Genomic DNA, 22,670 nt, shown 5'->3' on the forward strand with positions numbered 1-22,670 from the left:
CTGTGTTTTTATCAGGGCTGAAGTGATGATCGGGCAGGAGGGCTTGTGTTATCTGGTGGTTGACTACTGTCCCTGCAGTCCTAGCACAATTTATTATCTACCAATATCCGTTTGTTTAACCTGATCTTATGTTAGGATATAAGGGTATTATACTGTATTTACTGTACTTTGCAGTTATTTATGTCTCTGCTTGCTCCAATGTCTTAACTACTTGTTTTACTTATTTTGCAGCTTTTTGCAATCTTTGCATTTGCAACATGTGGAGGCTACTCCGGCGAACTAAGAGTCAGTGTGGACTGCGCCAACAGAACTCTGAGCGACCTCCGCATTGACATCGCCATTGCTTATCCTTTCAGGTAACTATACGATGAAGCATTATTCACTCAGATATCCTGAATAGAACCTTGCTTGTTATATATTTACTTATCAGTGACCTACGGGGTATTCACCTTTGCAGATCGTTCAGTCTCAGGGTCACTTGGGGTCCCAGAAGTCGCGCACTCACTGAACATAAACTGACGGCATGTTTTAGCGATATGCCATCACTTTATGGAAAAGGAATATACCCCTGAAGATCTTATCACTTGTCCTGGGGAACATATATGGGAACAGTTATGCCCAGTACTGGGTGTCCATTCTGTTCTCCAGAGATCGGATTTAAGTTTTATATTTCATATAGGGATAAATTATGGACTGAAAAGTATAGAACTCGAAATCAGATTTTAATAAAAGGTTCAAATGGGTTTTTCCTGTTTGAATCAACATCCTTTAAAATAATTATTTATGAAGGTCGTTGTCATTGACGTATTTATTTTACCTTTATTGCTCCTAGCTCTCGTTCTGGGCTGTGGTCACATGACCATGTCCATGCAGCTCCTCCTTATTTCCTGTGATGTCATGCCCATGGGTGGGGCAGTGATAGGGGAGTGTCTATGTAACTAGCTGGGTGGGAGGAGCTATAAATTAGCTGTGTGTTCTTAGAGGTGGGGCTGGAGCTGTGCAAGAGAAAGGAGAGGTGCATCATGGGTTTGGTTGGATACAGGAACAGGAAGTTCTACATACGGGATAGAAACAAACCAGAGGGATTGGTTTACATGGCGAAAACAGGTCAAGAGTCCAAATTGAAAAAAAAAAGCATGGGGAAGAGGTACATGAGATAAGCAACTACATGACAATATCTTTTAAAACATCATAGTGATCCCAGAAAATCCCTTTAAGGCAGCTGTGCACCCATTACTTTACTACTATATCCAGATGTCTACACAGCAGAAGTCTAATCCTTGGAAGTATATGGTCTATTAAAGAGACAGTAAGACCTTCAGCATTCAGTTATTTTTTTTGCTTCTGAAGACTAGGTTGCCATTATCCATCCCATAGGATTGGGCGATAGACACAGCTGCATCTTTATCTGACCCTATGGAATGTGAAATAATGTAGGGTTGTTCTATCATTTTAGTGTTAAAGTGTTAAAGGTTTGGGACACCTTCAATGCAGTTTTTTTAATGATTGCATTTTACTCATTTAGGGCAAAAAATCATTTGTTTCACTCATTTTTATAAAAAATGTACAGACGTTTTTGAGATGCAAGGGTTAACAAATAAGTCTGTTTGCAGAGCATCACGTCTCCATCCTATCAGCTGACGGCTCATGTGAAGTCCTTTTCACTGATCTCTTGACTTCGTAAACACTAATTTAAGCCACATTCTGATCAGTTTGATAAGAGTTTAGCTATATAGAATGTTTATGAGGTCAGGAGATGAAAAATAAGGGTAAACATGAGCCGTCAGCTGACGGGACTGAGAGTAACACTGAGAAGTAACACTATGCAAATAGACTGATATTTTTAAGCCTTGTATCTCAAAAACGGCTGAACATTTTTAATAAAGACCAAGTGAACAAATGATTTTTAGCCCAAAATGAGTAAAACACAATCATACAAAAATCCATAGTTTTTAAAGTGATGTTCCGGTTAATCAAAAATAATTAGCCATTGGGTCAGAAGGAAAAATAGTCACCTGCACCGATCCCCCCCCCCGCCCCCCCACTGCTGCCCGGGTCCCTGCTGCTCTGTACTTCCAGCTCCCATGAAATGCTCTTGTCTCAGCCAATCACTGGCAGAGGCGGGTCACCACTGGGGCCAGTCTAAATAGGGAATATCCCTTTAAAAAAAAAAAAAGTGAGAGAAGGACAGATACAATTTGTCTCATTTTATACTGAAAGGATAGAAAATAAATACTGTTTTTAGATAACGGTGGAATAATTTTTGTACTTTTGGAATGTGTTGAAAAATGAAAGCCAAGAATTCTGGTAACGTAGAAAGAAATGCAAATATGACATAGGGGAAGGGGAAAAATGACAACCGTGGTACGTGCATTATTATATTTAGTAAAATATTCATAATTTGGTATTTAGTTAATAGCTATGACTACTTTTGCCCCCTCTTGGATTACAGACATCTGCACTATGCCTCATTGTTGAGCAGCACTTTCCATTTGTAGGTGTTTTTGACTTTTAATGAATCCTAACCTTTGCTAATCAGAAAGGCTGAGTGTGCAACTAGTGTCGGGAACCTTCCCTTTCTGATGAATGACTCACATTAGAGGCAGGCAGTGATTAAGCCTTCCCTGTAATTAATATCTCCGTTACAGGTTGCTTGCATGACAATCATCTGCCCTTATTATTTGTTCTCTGAGCACATTTTGGCTCCATTTTCCATCCACATTAGCTAGGAACCACGCAGATGAGTGATGACGGGGGAATGGAAACACCTGCACTGGTACCATCTTACATGTGGTTCCTGAAAACAGCACCACTTGTCTATGGGCTGCGACTGGTAATGCAGCTGAGCCTCATTCACTTGAATAGGGCTGAGCTGCACTACCACATACAGCCTGTAGACAAGAATGGCGCTGTCTCTGGAGAAACAACAGACACTTTTTTCCAATAGTCAACAACCCATTTAATACCTTAATGCATTACTAAGTTCTACACCAGGGGTCAGCGACCTTTGGCACCCCAGCCATTGTGCAACTACAATTCCCAGCATGCACACTTGCTTGGCTGTACTCGGAACTCCTATAGAAGTGAACGGAGCATGTTGGAAGTTGTAGTTTCACAACAGCTGGAGTGCCGGTGGTTGCTGATTCCTGTTCTACACTCTACTTAGAGTGCCATGGGGGAAATGTTGGGGTTGGACAAGTGGCATGAGCTTAGATATGGGTATGGGGTTAGGGTTGAAGGATGTGAGGAATGTTCCCACAATCTCAAACATAATGGGGGGGGGGGGGGGGGGGCTCTTAACCTTGCAATATAACCTACCCTCCTCAATGCACACTCTTGATGAAGTACTGAAACTATACAGCAGGCTCTTGGTATATGAGTCTGGGGTATTCTATAGCTGATCTCTACCATACCACCACCCCCGCCCCTCTGGCTGGTGATTGACAGGCTGCTGCGTACACATGAGGGTTGTGGGGAGGCAGGCGGTGAGGTGAGAATGGTCTGCTTTTGAATACACTGGACTCACCTGGTTTTCTTTGAGCGCTGAGCTCCGCTCCTCCTGCTGCTGACATCATCTTCTTGGCTGCAGCAGTGACGTTCTGTGCCCAAGTCACCGCTGCAGCCAGTCGCTGATCTCAGATGCGCACAGAACATCTCTGCTGAGGTCAGTGATTGGCTGACCTGTGTGCACGGAACATCACCGCTGCAGCCAGAAAAATAAAGAGCAGTGATGAGGACCGGCGCGCAGCACAGGAGAAAACGGGTGAGTATCCATTCATTTGTTACTTTAGGTTGTTTACAGGGGTTGCTGAGTTTTTATATGATCTTTTTAACAACTGGACCTTAACATTCATCTTGTCAAATAGCGTTCCCCTACATATTCTGACAGGTTTTTCATTCAGCCATACAAGAGAACTGACGGAGGGATGCCACAGAGCCGAGTGCCTTTAATATCTATTACAGCATTTCAGCACCAAAGCTGATGAGAGAAGATTTGAAAAATTCAATTCAGCCGCTTTGCCGAACTTCCACAAGGAATTTGATTAGTCAGGAATTACTTTGTCACAAAACACTTTCCATTTGGAACGGGCGCAATGAAGGTAAAAGGCAATTGCGCCACCCACCCCCGTCATCTAACCCCTTGGATGCCTCATTCAATGCTGATCGCGCCATCTGAGACTCACTTTCAGGTGCTCAGGGGTTAATCCGGGGTCACGTGATCACACTGGGCACGCACAGTGATGTCATCAGTGATGACGTCACCACGAGCGGCCAGCGCAATCACGTGGCGATGTCATTGCGCCCGCTGAGGGTTTTCTTCAATCAAGACGGGAGCGAACGACCTCTCCGCGATCAAGTGGATAGGGTGAGTATAAATATTTTTTTTTACTTTCAGACACTTTTTTTTTATTTTTTTTTTAAGGATTAGTTACCAAAAAGCGCAAGGAAATCTGGCTTCATGGTGAATCTAATTTTTCCAGAAATTCGGATATTTCGATTCACTGCACACTAAAAGTACTAGATCCAGTTTGTGCATTATAACCGCAGTGGAAGGTTTGCGTTCTATTGACGACGCCCTAATAAATCCCCCCCCCCCCCGTGCATCTTGCCCTTTATGGGTTTCTACAATACATCACGCTCTTCATCTCGTCGTAGTTTATTTTATAGCACCAGCAATTGCTCCTGTAACATCAGGCATTTTTTTTCCATAAAGCCAGTCATTTTCCCATTAAGCTGCGTAGAAATATTGCGCATTGTTTTCCTTGGCAGCCCCTTAACTCGTGCAAGATTTATGATGATATTTTCTGAATGCTAAACAGCCCCATACATTTTAAATCTCCATGAAGAGAAATAAACAGTTCAATTGAACCTCCGTAAATGAGTCCCGGAAGAGCGGCGTGTAATTCGGGAGGCAAATTCAATGGGTTTTTTTGTTGCCTGCAAATGGGTTCATGCAACCAGTGTGCTCACAACGCGGGGTTCGTTCATCATACCTCTCTAGCCGTACAGCAAGATCAGGACCTCAGTACAAAATAGCTCTAGATTTATGAGGCACAACACACATCAAGTTTCAGCCTTTATTCCGTTTCTGCGACAATGAGGAGTAGACATGTGCATTTTTTTCTTGCCGGGCTTTACAGTGAAGGTTCACTTTGCATTAAAACTTTGAGAATCCTTGACCTTTCACAATGAACATGCTGCCCGATCTGTGGACAACATGTTACAGAGAAGGTGGAGCGGAGCAGATTGATATAGCAGTGGCTGAGTTTGGAGGGGATGGTGTACCCCTATTGGAAATAAGTCCAGAGAGTCAAGGTCTATAGTAAGCCAATGTACTTCATTACTGGAAGAACTCAGAAAAAGGTTCCGTGCTGAAGAAAAGCCTGAGCTAGTTGTCCCTCTCTCTCAGGAGGCTGGTTTCATGGCCAAAGGGCTGGTAGCACAGGGTCTGTGGCTTTGGTGTATGCAGCTCCGGCGTATAGCTGGCCTTTAGGTCAAAGGTATCTCAGCATCTTCTTCTGGTCACTTGCACAGTCTGGCAGAGTCTTTACTACTAAACATTGATCCCTATCTGCAGACAACTAGGGTCTCTAACTGCTCTCCTTATATACAGTTTCTAGCTGAACTGAAACGTTCTAGTGGGACAGCTTAAACAGAAACATTGTTGCTGTTTCAGTCTGCCATAGACTTGTATAGAGTTTCAATACAAGTCTATGGGAATGACATAGAGGTTTTTCAAGACATAAATAACAGAGCTAAACCAGATAGTCATAAGGTCAGTGTGTCTGTGTTTTTCCATCCAAAACTTTGCATAGTCCCTTATTGTAACTGTGGAACTTCTCAGTGCATAGATAGAAAGTTCCAAAATCTCTCAGTATTAGCTGGCAGTGCATTAACTCTTTCCACCGTGCCCACAGCCCAGTATAAGTGCCCACATCAGCATAAATCATAGTGCAACTTAACTAAAGTAGTAAGTTGGTGGCTTTGCACAGTAGCAAAAGAGGAAACTGTCCACAAACCAAAACAGCCCAAAATACCCTTCCTCTAGGGCACTGCAATATATGTTTAGTACCAAAATGCTCAAGGAGTCCAGTGGGCGGTCCTACTCAGTGATTGACAGCTATCTCCAGAGGTGAAGCACAGGCTGACTTGGTGTGGAGTCCCCACTGGTTTGAATGGGTTAGACACAACTATAGTGGAGGCCTAGTTGGTGAGTAGCAAGGCCAGGATGGCTGTAGTGTATACAGTGGGGGTCAGTTCTGTGTGAGAAATTGAATTTAGAGTTCTATGAACTTAAAGGAGGTTTCCTGAGGTTAACCGAAGGAGTAGACTGAGGAATAGAGATAGAGTATAGTGAGAGACAGTGAAGAGTGAAAAAACAAAGAGAGCAGTCCTGAGTATAATAACCACAAGCTTGAGAGACAGAGCCATACATCATCCTCTGAGGATGCAAATCTTTTTGGAGCATATCAGCCTTTCAGAGAGGAGGTGCATGCAAAAGATTCTGTAGAGAGAAATTGTGTGCAGCTTCTGTGCTCCACAGCACATTTGTCTAGGAGATATAAGGCTTCAGGGGACTGGATATACTTTGGGGCAGACTGTAGATCTGCTAAGGACTACACACCGCAGTGTCATATTAGAAGAGGAAAAAGAGGTAGAGAAAAGCGAGAGAGAAAAAGAGAAGTATTGCACCCCTATGCATATTGAAGACTGTGACTGCTTTATTGAATTTTATTGCCAAGTAAAGAACAGTTCTTTGTTGCAAAACCTCATCATTGTCTTCTCAAATGCCTGCATTGTTACAGTATTCCATTGTTGCCTCCCACCTTCAATGGGACCTTGCCTTGCAGCCCCAACACCCACTGACACCAAGGGCCATTAAAAGATATAATGGTACATTATCCTCCACCTGAATCAATGGAGTCTGCTATGTCACTGGTCATCAGATTGGATAGATGCCTCAAGGAAAGATATCAAGACCAATCTTTTGCTCCTGCTCCCGTCTCAAAGACAGAAATTTCATTATCTAAAGTGAAGAACCCATGAATATTGGGCCAATGCAGCCCCTCAAAGATCAGTAACTGGGACATAGTTTCTACTGCAGAATGTCCAGTCATCTGATCAAGTCCTGTCCAAAACTTCAACCATTGTAAAACCCCAGCGCCTAGATAGGTCTGGGGAAACTCACCTTGGTGCACAACTACTTCCCTTGGATTCTGCTTCTTGTTACCTCTTCAATCATTATTTTGTAGGTGTTCTGTCTGGGTTAGAGCCTTTCTTAATTGTGGTGCAGTCACTAACTTCATTAATGCAAGGTTTCCTAAATCTGTCTTTATCTACAGTCGTGGCCAAAAGTTTTGAGAATTACATAAATATTGGAAATTGGAAAAGTTGCTGCTTAAGTTTTTATAATAGCAATTTGCATATACTCCAGAATGTTATGAAGAGTGATCAGATAAATTGTATAACCATGGTGACCTGCAAAGAAACGCGTGCAGCCATCATTGCATTGCATAAAAATGGCTTCACAGGCAAATATATTGTGGCTACTAAGATTGCACCTCAATCAACAATTTATAGGATCATCAAGAACTTCAAGGAAAGATGTTCAATTCTTGTTAAGAAGGCTTCAGGGCGTCCAAGAAAGTCCAGCAAGCGCCAGGATAGTCTCCTAAAGAGGATTCAGCTGCGGGATCGGAGTGCCACCAGTGCAGAACTTGCTCAGGAATGGCAGCAGGCTGGTGTGAGTGCATCTGCACGCACAGTGAGGCAAAGACTTTTGGAAGATGGCCTGGTGTCAAGAAGGGCAGCAAAGAAGCCACTTCTCTCCAAAAAAAACATCAGGGACAGATTGATCTTCTGCAGAAAGTTTGGTGAATGGACTGCTGAGGACTGGGGCAAAGTCATATTCTCTGATGAAGCCTCTTTCCGATTGTTTGGGGCATCTGGAAAAAGGCTTGTCCAGAGAAGAAAAGGTGAGCGCTACCATCAGGCCTGTGTCATGCCAACAGTAAAGCATCCTGAGACCATTCATGTGTGGGGTTGCTTCTCATCCAAGGGAGTGGGCTCACTCACAATTTTGCCGAAAAACACAGCCATGAATAAAGAATGGTACCAAAACACCCTCCAAAAGCAACTTCTTCCAACAATCCAGCAACAGTTTGGTGAAGAACAATGCATTTTCCAGCACGATGGAGCACCGTGCCATAAGGGAAAAGTGATAACTAAGTGGCTCGGGGACCAAAACATTGACATTTTGGGTCCATGGCCTGGAAACTCCCCAGATCTTAATCCCATTGAGAACTTGGGGTCAATCCTCAAGAGGCGGGTGGACAAACAAAAACCGACTAATTCTGACAAACTCCAAGAAGTGATTATGAAAGAATGGGTTGTTATCAGTCAAGAATTGGCCCAGAAGTTGATTGAGAGCATGCCCAGTCGAATTGCAGAGGTCCTGAAAAAGAAGGGCCAACACTGCAAATACTGACTCTGCATAAATGTCATGTAATTGTCGATAAAAGCCTTTGAAACGTATGAAGTGCGTGTAATTATATTTCACTACATCACAGAAACAACTGAAACAAAGATCTAAAAGCAGTTTAGCAACAAACTTTGTGAAAACTATTTGTGTCATTCTCAAAACTTTTGGCCACGACTGTATCTAAGCCTTAGGATACAGTGGTGGACAGTACACCCCTATCTCAGGGAATGGTTGAATTCCCTTCTCCTGAAATCTCTTTGTTGGTGGGGTCCATGCATTTGAATGGCTATTGCTTTATGTGCAGCAATTGTTGGGTATGCTTTGGCTGCAAAAATATGACAACTTGGAGAAAGATCAGGACCTGGAATTCATCTTTATCATTGCCTCCTAACTATGTGCCAGCATCTCCAATAGGATTGCTTGTAGATCTTTTTCAGACAGAATATGACAAATTGCCTCAACATAGGGACGATGATTCTACCATCGATCTTATTCCCAACACTTGTTTAACTCATCTCTCTGGCCCTGAACAAGCTCGAAAGCATTTTGTAGGGCACAGTTTATGTGAAGGTTTCATTAAACCTTTTCCCTCTTCAGTAGGGGCTGGATTTTTCTTTGTAGAAAATAAAGATGATGGCTTGCAGCCTGGTATTGACTTTGTGAGCTCAATAAAATTACAGTAACAATTAGTGCCCACTACTCTTGATCCTAGACTTGTACAACACAAGGTATGAGCCTTTTTTCCTGAATTAGACCTTGGTGGATCTATTTCAACGTGCCAGTCCGCAGGAGTAGAACATGTCAGGTTCACGGTGGGCCGAAGTGTACAAACAGTTCATCGGTTACTCACCATTTAGCAGACGCCTCCCTGGGCCAGCAGTGCAGTGAAGGGGAGAACAGCACTGGATTCCCTGAGGCACACTCGGTTACAGGGGGCACCGGCCAGGTGGTGATCGAGGTGCCCTTGATGGTGATTGGGTTTCTGAGTGCTTGTGCGACTGGGCCCCTGACTTAGGTATTGTCGTGACACACGCATCTTGATGGTCAAGATGCTGAGAGTAGTAGTAGTAGTATGGCGTTAGAAGAATGAGGCAGGTTTAAATCCAACTGGGAACTTTACTATAAGCAGAAGTTGGATGTAAAGAATCCCAGTAACAGGCTGTGCTGGTACTTGTAGTAATGTGTCAGGCTAGGGTAGTTAGTTATGTACTCACTGATAAACAGCTCTTTGCCTTACTTCAGTCTCAATTGAGGTAGTTCAAGTCTTTATCTTCTACACACAAGTGATACAATAGAAATCTTATCTGTCCGTTATTTGTTCGAATAACGGTGAGGCTGCCTGAGGCTAATAAGTCCTTCACCTAGATACATAGGCGCCTAGAGCCCAGAATAATGGCTTTGTCCTTCCTTTGTCTTTATCCAACAATAAACTTGACCAAAATTCACTTGCTACTCCTGAAAAGTGAATGGTAGAATGTAGACTTTCCCTCTGCCTATCTTCTTGGCTTGATACCGAGATCCACGATGGCTCCTCTGGGCCGTGGAGCCCAAGAGAGAGCTGAGAGGAGTGAGGACCTCTCCTTCCCCCTAGCTCCTCATTCCATCTCAACAACTCCCAACAACCACTAACTAGGCCTGATCTGTCCTCTGGTGCTACCCCATCTAGTGGTGGAATGTATGTAGTGCACCTGACAGCCTGGTAAAAGGGATTTCACATGATAACACAGCATGATATTACAGATGACAGAAATAAGCTTTTACAGTTCCCACATAAGCTAGTGGGACGCTGCACTATGATCTTAAAGCAAGGTGATAAGAGGAAGACTGTTTTTAACACTCCTGAAGGGCATGATGAGTTTTTGGTTTGCCTTTGGGTTGGAGTAATGTGCCAGTTTTTCAAAATGTCATAAATGATAACTTCCAGAGATTTTTTTAGAAGATTTGTTGTTCCATATCTTGATGAAATTTAATTTATGTTCCTGACTAGACTAGTCATGAACTACATGTTGCATGGAAATCATTTGCAATTTTAAAGAAATGTGTATTTGGAATACAAGAGGTACTGTATATTTCTGGATGTTTACTTTCTGGAAAAAGTTTTGCATGGATCTTTGTGACGTCCATGCCATCAGATAATGGGTTGAACACAGAACCATAATGGGAGCTTTTTTTAACAGATCCCTGCCCTGCATTGTACCTATTGAAAAAAAAAAAAATCACACACACCTTTTCCCTGGTTCTTCTGTTTCTCATCCAGTCACACATGCTGGGGCAACCAATGACTGGCCTCAGCAGTGACATGTTCCCAAACAGCATGTGACCCTGTAGGAACGTGCTGTTTGGGGACATGACACTGCTGAGGCCAGTCATTGTCTACAACGGCGTTCATGTGGAAGTTTACAGTACAGGGACAAGAAGACCATTGAAGGGAGTCAAGGAGCTGGAAAAGAGCGGCATGGAGGTGGTGAGTATGATTTTTTTTTTTTTCAACAGGCACAGGGGTCTCTTAAACAAGTCCCTGAAGCTGGGCACCCCTTAAAGATTTTTCTTGCCAACTCTTATAGAAAGTTTATAAAAGGAAGACCTCCCGGTCTCCCAGAAAAGCTTGAAATTCCCAGGTTCTCAATGGAGGGCTTCTTTCTCCCTCTTCAGTGGCAGGCTGCACCTGGATGTTGATCATCAGACACTGCCCGGGCGACTGGACATAAATTGAGGGGTTGAGGCAAAGATCAAAGAGTAGTGGGGTGATGCATGAAAGAGGGCACGGTACACCAGCACTGGGGCATGGCCTAACAAAAAAGGCTGTGTCAATTCTACCTGCTCAACCTCCTGCATGATGCCAACCTCAGATTCAGCAATGGACTTATCCTAACTCTTTTTGGGTTAATGGAGTTTTCTGAGATTCTCATATTGATACTTAATATGTAATTAATATATGGTCGTTAGGGTCTGACTATCGACACCCCCGCCAATCAGCTGCTTGAAAAGACTGTGGCACTCTGGTGAGCGCTGTGGCCTCTTTCTAGGTCTGTGATGTCATCTAATATCAGTCACATGACCTACGCACAACTCAGTTCTATTCTAGTGAATGGAAATAGACAGCGGCGATCACCGGAGGGGTCCTGGTTGTTAGACCTATACCGATCAGGATAAAACTTACCAGGAAAGATTAAAGGACCTTAACATGATTAAAGGACCTTAACATGTATAGCTTGGAAGAAAGACGAGACAGAGGGGATATGATAGAAACTTCTAAATACATAAAGGGAATCAACAAGGTAAAAGAGGAGAGAATATTTAAATGAAGAAAAACTGCTACAAGAGGACATAGTTTTAAATTAGAGGGGCAAAGGTTTAAAAGTAAGATCAGGAAGTATTACTTTACTGAGAGAGTGGTGGATGCATGGAATAGCCTTCCTGCAGAAGTGGTAGCTGCAAATACAGTGAAGGAGTTTAAGCATGCATGGGATAGGCATAAGGCCATCCTTCATATAAGATAGGGCCAGGGGCTATCCATAGTATTCAGTATATTGGGCAGACTAGATGGGCCAAATGGTTCTTATCTGCCGACACATTCTATGTTTCTATGATCACATATTGATGGCCTATGATAAAGATCGATCATATATATGAAAACCTCTGAAAACCCGTTTAATTCCCAGATATCCTTATAGCTGATGCCATTAATGTTAACAGCAGAAAAAAAATGAGTTACCAAAGCAAATCCTATTTTTCAGAAACTAAGACATGTAAAGGGCGTGCTGGTCACTTTAATAACCACTGATGTGGAATCATCTTTCCATGAATTATATATTCACATCAATATTAGCATTTCTAAGCTGAGGTTTTCTCACGTCTTCCACATTTCTAAAATTAAGATCTTGAAAACTTCTAAAATCTTATTTATTATTTAAACATTTTGCTCCAGCACGTTCTCTTCCCGATTTACATACCATTTATATAGACCGAGCTCTTTGCTACAAGTCATTAAAGAGGAGCTGTCCCCTCTCCTGACATGTCACACCAATTCTGGAGCTTCTATTCTTCCTTTATTATTCCTGCTAAAAATTATGAATGAACTACTTTAGCGCCGCGCATGACCCAATCCGTCCGGAAGTTTACATTACAGGGACCTGAAGGGAGTCAAGGAACTGGAACAGAGCAGCAATGAAGTTTGCAATGAAGGTCCCGCTGGGTGTTACCAGTTGTAGGTGTGTCCTTGCACAGTCTGACACTATCCAATCAGTGCTGCTAGTTTCAGACTGTGCGAGGACACCCCCCCCCCCCAACTGGTAACACCCATCTGGACCTTCATTGCAAACTACTAGGAATTCATTCACAACTTCTAGCAGGAATAGTAAAAGATTGGCACAGCATAGAGTCATAAGAATAGATGCTCCACAGTTGCTTTTACATGGAGAATGCATGTAGTTAATAAAGTAGACGTATCGCAGAGGTCAGAGATCCTCTTTAAATATACATGACAGCAGCACTAATACAGTAAAGCAGGAGATGTCATCTATGTATCTTAAAGGGGTTGTCTGATCTCACACATTGGTGGCATATAGCTGGGAGAATTCACCAATGTCAGATAGTTGTGGGTCCCTAGAAGGAACCCCCAAATTGAACGAGTCCGCACTGCACAAGCGCAGCCGCCCTCCATTCACTTCTATGGGAGTGTCGAAAATAGCCGAGCACTGGCTCGGCTTTTTCTAGAACTCTCATAGAGGTAAATGGAGAGGTGGCCGCACTTGCGCAGTCCGCTCTCCTCAATCTCATTTCTTTTGGACTTCTGAAAATAGCTGGGTCTTTTTGGAACTCTCATAGAGGTGAATGGAGAGGTGGCCGCACTTGCGCAGTGCGCTCTCCTTAATCTCATTTCTTTTGGACTTCTGAAAATAGCTGGGTCTTTTTGGAACTCTCATAGAAGTGAATAGAATGCATGTGGCGCATGCGTGGTGTGCTCTCCATTGCTTTGGTGACCCCGTTCTCGATATAGGAGCAGATCTCAAAAGTGGGACCCACACCTATCTGACATTGGTGGCATCTTCTAACGATGCCACCCATGTGTGAGATGGGCCAACCCCTTTAACTGTGTAATACTATATTATTAACCTTTCCGCACGATGCACTGTATAGGACCCATTTAGTCATCTAAGGTTTTCAAGTAAAAAAAAACCATTAGGATATATACGCCATCAATGTGTGATTTTTGGAGGGGTCCGAAGGGGATTAGATACAGCCAGGAATGCACCTAGCCTGAGGCGAAAACTGAAATGACCCCCCACACCATGCCAATTTATCAACCTTCCCCCTTCCTTCCAGCCTTACTGTTAAAGGCATGCTTGGAAAACATTACATAAAGTGCTATAAAACATGCTGGGTAATATAGCGTTACAGTTGAATGTGCAGAGATGAACGCTTCCACAATGAAAGCGCTCATTGCCCAAGGCCTTTCCGCTGCCCCCTACTTGTCCCTACCTGGTGCTGCCTGAGGCAATCGCCTCACCTCGCCTCATTGGCGGTCCACCCTGGATAACGCCTCATGTATGGCCAACCCCCTTGTGCCTGGATAAAGAGCGCTAGAGAGCGCTGCAGCCCCTTCACTCTGCTGACTGGAGAGCGCTTCGAATCCCATCGATCCCACACTGATGGTCCACCTTATGGACGGGTAATCAATGTTTCTTCTCCCCAGGCTGCAATAATACAGCAATAAAATAAATGCTCTATGCAGCGTTACACTGTGCCAGTTAAAGGGGAGCAAAGTTCTACAAGTCGTTGACGTATACATTGGTTCCTACGGTACAGTCAGAGCAGCAATCAAGTGATCGGTTGCTGGAAAGGATCCACCGAAAATCAGAGGCTGTGATACGTGGACATAGTCATTTTATTGTATTAGATTTCTCAACAATTTCCATTAACCATAACGGGAGCGAAATTCACTGCATCCTCTTCATTGTGATTTGTTTGGACCTAGTGGGAACATGGCCCCTAATTCTCCTGGCAGGGGGTACGGTCTGCTCCCCCGTCTCTCATGGTTATTCATGTCGTCGTCCCCCCCCCCCCCCCCCCCCCCCCGACTGAGCCTGCAAGATCATTAATGTCTGTAATGTATTTAATGGTTCCTCGGCATCACAGGAGCATTTCAGCCAGATGTTCCCTGAAGGACCCGCAGAGGTCTCCGCATGCAGCCCCCCATTGAAAGAAGCCTCTGAAAGGGAATGATGTATTACTGATGCGTTTCATCATGATGATGAGAAGCCCCAGCCCGCATTGTGAGAGTCCCGTATATCAGATTGTCTATGTAATTGCTTCCACCAAGCAGTCGAGTCCATAAATTATTATTCTTATTATTAGGGATGAGCGAATCGACTTCGGATGTTTGATCCGAAGTCAATTCACTAATCCCTAATTATTATTGTTATTATCATTCTTATTATTATTATTATTACATCTGTTTCTGGGAAAGCTGAATGACAACCAATATGTCCAATAACTCCCAAGGAAATGGTTTCTCCAGAGTAATAAACGTCAACCTCCCTAGTTATGTAGCAGTGTAGATGGGGGTAACGTCACGTCCCGATATCCCTTTCTCAGAGTCTGGGTAACAACCTATGTATTAGATGTAACCGTTATATCTGTTTAAGGCTACTTTCACACTAGCGTTGTTTGAATCCGGCTTTCAATTCCGACACTGGAACTGTCCACCGGATCCGAAAAAACATGTGAAAACGGATTGCATTTAAATCCTGATCAGGATTTTGATCACAATGAAAAAATGCATTGGAAAAAACGGATCCGCCATTTATGGACTTTTTTTCACATTTTTGGGGTTTAACATGCAAAAGCCGGATCCGGTTTGACGGAACACACGGCGCCGGATCCGGCGTTAATGCAATTCAATAGGAAAAAGGCCATATCCGGCGTTCAGTCATTTTTGGCCGGAGGTAAAAATACAACATGCTGCGGTTTTCTGAAAAGCCTGATCAGTCAAAAAGACTGAATGAAGACATTCTGAACGGATTGCTCTCCATTCAGAATGCATTAGGATAAGGCCTCATGCACACGGACGTTTTTTTTCACGGTCCGCAAAACGGGGTTCCGTTGGTCCGTGATCCGTGACCGTTTTTCCGTCCGTGGGTCTTCCTTGATTTTTGGAGGATCCACGGACATGAAAAAAAAGTCATTTTGGTGTCCGCCTGGCCGTGCGGAGCCAAACGGATCCGTCCTGAATTACAATGCAAGTCAATGGGGACGGATCCGTTTGATGTTGACACAATATGGTGCCATTTCAAACGGATCCGTCCCCATTGACTTTCAATGTAAAGTCTGGAGTTCTGTTATACCATCGGATTGGAGTTTTCTCCAATCCGATGGTATATTTTAACTTGTAGCGTCCCCATCACCATGGGAACGCCTCTATGTTAGAATATACTGTCGGATATGAGCTACATCGTGAAACTCATTTCCGACAGTATATTCTAACACAGAGGCGTTCCCATGGTGATGGAGACGCTTCAGGTTAGAATATACAAAAAAACTGTGTACATGACTGCCCCCTGCTGCCTGGCAGGTGCTGCCAGGCAGCAGGGGGCAGACCCCCCCCCCTGTTTTTAACTCATTGGTGGCCAGTGGGCCCCCCCTCCCCTGTTGTTAACTCGTTGGTGGCCAGTGTGCGCACCCCCCTCCCTCCCTCCCTCTATTGTTTTAATACATTGGGGCCAGTGTGCGCGCGCCCCCCAACCCCCCCTCCCTCCCTCTCTTGTTTTAATACATTGGGGCCAGTGTGCGCGCCCCCCAACCCCCCCTCCCTCCCTCTCTTGTTTTAATACATTGGGGCCAGTGTGCGCGCGCCCCCCCCCAACCCCCCTCCCTCCCTCTATTGTTTTAATACATTGGGGCCAGTGTGCGCACCCCCCCCCCCAACCCCCCCCCCCCTCCCTCCCTCTATTGTAATCATCATCGGTGGCAGCGGAGTAGAAGATTTTCATACTTACCTGGCTGCTGGCTGCTGCGATGTCTGCGTCCGGCCGGGAGCTCCTCCTACTGGTAAGTGACAGCAATGCGCCGCACAGACCTGTCACTTACCAGTAGGAGGAGCTCCCGGCCGGACGCAGACATCGCAGCAGCCAGCAGCCAGGTAAGTATGAAAATCTTCTACTCCGCTGCCACCGATGATGATTACAATAGAGGGAGGGAGGGGGGGGGGGGTTGGGGGGGGGGGGGTGCGCACACTGGCCCCAATGTATTAAAACAATAGAGGGAGGGAGGGGGGGTTGGGGGGGCGCGCGCACACTGGCCCCAATGTATTAAAACAATAGAGGGAGGGAGGGGGGGTTGGGGGGCGCGCGCACACTGGTCCCAATGTATTAAAACAAGGGAGGGAGGGAGGGGGGGTTGGGGGGCGCGCGCACACTGGCCCCAATGTATTAAAACAAGGGAGGGAGGGAGGGAGGGAGGGGGTGCGCACACTGTGCCACCAACAGTTAACATCAGGGGAGGAGGGGGGGCCGCACAATGATATTCAAACTGGGGAGGGGGGGGGGTCTGCCCCCTGCTGCCTGGCAGCCCTGATCTCTTACAGGGGGATATGATGGGGTTAATTGTACTATCAAATCCCCCTGTAAGAGATCGGGTGCTGCCAGGCAGCAGGGGGCAGTCTTGTACACAGTTTGTAGTGTATTCTAACTAGAAGCGTCCCATCACCATGGGAACGCTTCTGTGTTAGAATATACTGTCGGATCTGAGTTTTCACGAAGTGAAAACTCAGCTCTGAAAAAGCTTTTATGCAGACGGATCTTCGGATCCGTCTGTATGAAACTAACCTACGGCCACGGATCACGGACACGGATGCCAATCTTGTGTGCATCCGTGTTCTTTCACGGACCCATTGACTTGAATGGGTCCGTGAACCGTTGGCCGTGAAAAAAATAGGACAGGTCATATTTTTTTCACGGCCAGGAAACACGGCTCACGGATGCGGCTGCCAAACGGTGCATTTTCCGATTTTTCCACGGACCCATTGAAAGTCAATGGGTCCGTGAAAAAAAACGGAAAACGGCACAACGGCCACGGATGCACACAACGGTCGTGTGCATGAGGCCTTAGGCCTCATGCACACGACCGTTGTGTGCATCCGTGGCCGTTGTGCCGTTTTCCGTTTTTTTTCACGGACCCATTGACTTTCAATGGGTCCGTGGAAAAATCGGAAAATGCACCGTTTGGCAGCCGCATCCGTGAGCCGTGTTTCCTGGCCGTGAAAAAAATATGACCTGTCCTATTTTTTTCACGGCCAACGGTTCACGGGCCCATTCAAGTCAATGGGTCCGTGAAAGAACACGGATGCACACAAGATTGGCATCCGTGTCCGTGATCCGTGGCCGTAGGTTTTAGTTTCATACAGACGGATCCGAAGATCCGTCTGCATAAAAGCTTTTTCTGATCTAAGTTTTCACTTCGTGAAAACTCATTTCCGACAGTATATTCTAACACAGAAGCGTTCCCATGGTGATGGGGACGCTTCTAGTTAGAATACACTGCAAACTTTGTACAAGACTGCCCCCTGCTGCCTGGCAGCACCCGATCTCTTACAGGGGGATATGATAGTACAATTAACCCCATCATATCCCCCTGTAAGAGATCAGGGCTGCCAGGCAGCAGGGGGCAGACCCCCCCCCCCCTCCCCAGTTTGAATATCATTGTGCGGCCCCCCCCCTCCCCTGTTGTTAACTCGTTGGTGGCCAGTGTGCGCACCCCCCTCCCTCCCTCCCTCTATTGTTTTAATACATTGGGGCCAGTGTGCGCGCCCCCCCCCCCCAACCCCCCCTCCCTCCCTCTATTGTTTTAATACATTGGGGCCAGTGTGCGCACCCCCCCAACCCCCCCCCCCCTCCCTCCCTCTATTGTAATCATCATCGGTGGCAGCGGAGTAGAAGATTTTCATACTTACCTGCTTCTTGCTGCTGCGATGTCTGCGTCCGGCCGGGAGCTCCTCCTACTGGTAAGTGACAGGTCTGTGCGGCGCATTGCTGTCACTTACCAGTAGGAGGAGCTCCCGGCCGGACGCAGACATCGCAGCAGCAAGAAGCAGGTAAGTATGAAAATCTTCTACTCCGCTGCCACCGATGATGATTACAATAGAGGGAGGAGAGGGGGGGGGGGGGTTGGGGGGGTGCGCACACTGGCCCCAATGTATTAAAACAATAGAGAGAGGGAGGGAGGGGGGGTTGGGGGGGCGCGCGCACACTGGCCCCAATGTATTAAAATAATAGAGGGGGGGTTGGGGGGCGCGCGCACACTGGCCCCAATGTATTAAAACAATAGAGGGAGGGAGGGGGGTGCGCACACTGGCCACCAACGAGTTAACAACAGGGGAGGGGGGCCCACTGGCCACCAATGAGTTAAAAACAGGGGGGGGGGGTCTGCCCCCTGCTGCCTGGCAGCACCTGCCAGGCAGCAGGGGGCAGTCATGTACACAGTTTTTTTGTATATTCTAACCTGAAGCGTCTCCATCACCATGGGAACGCCTCTGTGTTAGAATATACTGTCGGAAATGAGTTTCACGATGTAGCTCATATCCGACAGTATATTCTAACATAGAGGCGTTCCCATGGTGATGGGGACGCTACAAGTTAAAATATACCATCGGATTGGAGAAAACTCCAATCCGATGGTATAACAGAACTCCAGACTTTACATTGAAAGTCAATGGGGACGGATCCGTTTGAAATGGCACCATATTGTGTCAACATCAAACGGATCCGTCCCCATTGACTTGCATTGTAATTCAGGACGGATCCGTTTGGCTCCGCACGGCCAGGCGGACACCAAAATGACTTTTTTTTCATGTCCGTGGATCCTCCAAAAATCAAGGAAGACCCACGGACGGAAAAACGGTCACGGATCACGGACCCACGGACCCCGTTTTTGCGGGCCGTGAAAAAAAACTGTCGTGTGCATGAGGCCTAAAACTGATCAGTTCTTTTCCGGATTTGAGCCCTTAGGACGTAACTCAGTGCCAGAAAAGAAAAACGCTAGTGTGAAAGTACCCTTAGTAAATCCATAAATATTATTTTATTCCTCTTGGAAATCTATGACTACATTGACAACTGGGTGTTACTACTACCCCTCATCGGGATGTGTCCCACCTAGTAGGACACTGTCAGCAAAGACTTTAAAGTGTCATATTATGTAGAGATATGCCCCAGTGACCTGATCCAGTTCTCAAAGTATTCATTCATTTCCAGAAGGAACAACAGGGGAACGGACGGATGGGGTCTAAAAGTGTTTACTAAAAGATTTCATAGATTCCTATTTTTTTTGGCTGTTGACTGAAACTTTCGAAATCCTGCTAGAATAAAAAAAAACAACAACAGAGAACCCTTGGCTCCGCTTCAGGACCTCGGCCCTCCCCAGTGTTAAAAGGGGTACTCCCATCGGGACACTTATGCCATATCAATAGTATGTGCCATAAATGTCCGATAGGTGCAGGTCCCACCTCCAGGACCTGCTCATGTCTCAAGAAAGTGGCCCCACCGTGAATGGGGAGCACACTCAGCTATTTTAGGAAGCCCCCTAGCAGTGAATGGAGAGGACGCCTCCCATGCTCGACCACCCCGCTTTTCACCGCTATGGGACTTCCAAAAATAGCCCATCGCTTAGATATTTTCCGAAGTCCTCTAGTAGTAAATGAAGAGAGCCAGGCTTCGTTGGGCTGTTCTCCATTCATGGCCCGGCCCCGTTCTTAAAAGGGTTTTATCATTTCAGAGATTGGTGGCCTAACGCCACCAGTGTCAGAAAGGTGTGGGTCCCACCTCTGGCACCTGCACCTATCACCTTAACAGGCCCCTGAAAGTGAAGGGGAGAGGACTGCACAAGCGCGACTTGCTCTCCATTAATTTCTATGGAAGTTCCCAAAAAAGCAGAGTGATCGAACTCAGCTTTTTTGGAAGTCCCATAGGAATTAAAGGGGTATTCTGATTGTTTGAAGTTATCCCCTATCCAAAGGCCATAGCCAAGTACTGCGCTCATCTATCTCTGGAATCCCCATGCCCAACCGGCTGTTCCGTTTATTTCAGAGGGGTCTGCAGGGGGGACGAGGCCCCCATTCTGGTGGGGGTCCAGACATAGCCAAGCCAGCACTCGACTGTTTTCAGAAATCTCATAAAAATGAATGAAGGGGGGCCGCCCATGCGCGGCTGGCCTCTGTTCGCTTCAGGGGTCTCGTTCTGGAGATAGGAGCAGGTTCCAGAGGTGGGACCAGCACCTATCTGACATTGGGGGCTTATCCTAGTGACATGCCACCAATGTCTCAGGTAGGACAACTCCTTTTAAGAAAAGAGCTGGGACCCGCACCAGTCGAGCATTTATTACATATCCTATCAGTATGCCATAAATGACCAGACAACCACTCTAAATCCAAGCCCCTCCACACACACCCTAACAGGGATTTTGTGTGGAGTAATTCTTTAATATTATAATTTGATATTTTTTGCACTGCATCTAATATATAGCAGAATTACAGCAGCCTTTTTTAAATAACCATGCACCTGTGATTTTGTCACAGAATCTAGGGTTCATAGATCTCCTGATCAGGGCTAGCTGCAGGTGGTGTCACGGTGGGGAATGGGGAAAACCCCCCACCGTACGATGACTGGGGGATAAGGAAAGCAACTAGGCCTGAACACAAGGATAAGGGAGCAGGTCACCTCCTAATGCGTCCCTATACCTAGCCCTAACTCCTCACCGTATGAGCGGACCTGGATGGTAGGATGGCTCCTACCCTCGATACCTAAGGCCCTGAGTCGCCCTGAGAATCCCTCACAAAGGAGCTGAGGAGAGGCGCCCTGTTCTTCCAGGACACGGAAGAACAGGAGTCTCAAGAGGCCTAGAAGCAGGGAAAGGAAAAGACAATATGCAGCAAGAGAATCGGCAGGTAAGAGAACAAGACGACACACTTACCTGCCGCTGCCACCACGACTGGAACCCGTGAATACATGCCAGAGCCCTAACACCAAACAGGACACCGTACCAGCAACTCACACAGGTATCCAGCACACCAGACTCCGCCAGGACCCCCATGCCTCAAGGTGCATGGCAGCCCCAGGCGGCACTGCATACAGGCTAGGAAGTCTAGCAACCATGCTGGAAGATATAACCAAACATACCAGACATGGAACACCAAGCTAGACATTACAACACACCAAATCATAACCCCACACCAAACATACAACACATGTAAGGGAGAGAAGACATCGCTGGAGACCTCGATGTCCCACTAGGAGGCCCTCACTCTGGGAGATGGAACATTAAGACCAGGAGCATAACTCCAGCACACACCATGGCTGGAGTACCACTGACTCCTGGCCTCTAGCCACAGGTAAAGGCTCTTTCACACTTGCGTTCTTTTCTTCCGGCATATAGTTCCGTCGTCGGGGCTCTATGCCGGAAGAATCCTGATCAGTTTTATCCTAATGCATTCTGAATGGAGAGAAATCCGTTCCGGATGCATCAGGATGTCTTCAGTTCCGGACCGGAACTTTTTTGGCCGGAGAAAATACCGCAGCATGCTGCGCTTTTTGCTCCGGCCAAAAATCCTGAACACTTGCCGCAAGGCCGGATCCGGAATTAATGCCCATTGAAAGCATTGATCCGGATCCGGCCTTAAGCTAAACGTTGTTTCGGCGCATTGCCGGATCCAACGTTTAGCTTTTTCTGAATGGTTACCATGGCTGCCGGGACGCTAAAGTCCTGGCAGCCATGGTAAAGTGTAGTGGGGAGCGGGGTAGCAGTATACTTACCGTCCGTGCGGCTCCCGGGGCGCTTCAGAGTGACGTCAGGGCGCCCCACGCGCATGGATGACGTGATCGCATGGCACGTCATCCATGCGCATGGGGCGCTCTGACGTCATTCTGGAGCGCCCCGGGAGCCGCACGGATTGTAAGTATACTGCTCCCCCGCTCCCCACTACTACTATGGCAACCAGGACTTTAATAGCGTCCTGGCTGCCATAGTAACACTGAACGCATTTTGAAGACGGACCCGTCTTCAAATGCTTTCAGTACACTTGCATTTTTCCGGATCCGGCGTGTAATTCCGGCAAGTGGAGTACACGCCGGATCCGGACAACGCAAGTGTGAAAGAGGCCTTAGATGAAGCACCTAGTGACCACACCCAACAAGGTGGTTAA

The 22,670-nt window shown here is 46.2% G+C and overlaps 1 protein-coding gene across 1 annotated transcript in view; it reads left to right on the plus strand.

Moving 5' to 3' along the window:
* Window positions 1–219: 219 nt before the first annotated feature.
* The window catches only part of SYNPR (synaptoporin), a gene marked incomplete at its 5' end in the record, with an annotated part of 64,237 nt that continues 41,786 nt past the window's right edge, over window positions 220–22,670 (plus strand). Inside the window, one exon of the mRNA XM_044302110.1 lies at window positions 220–356. Within this exon, the coding sequence (XP_044158045.1) occupies window positions 220–356 (137 nt within the window). The remainder of the gene's footprint in view (window positions 357–22,670) is intronic.

Source organism: Bufo gargarizans, chromosome 7, assembly GCF_014858855.1.
Source record: "Bufo gargarizans isolate SCDJY-AF-19 chromosome 7, ASM1485885v1, whole genome shotgun sequence".
NCBI lineage: Eukaryota > Metazoa > Chordata > Amphibia > Anura > Bufonidae > Bufo > Bufo gargarizans.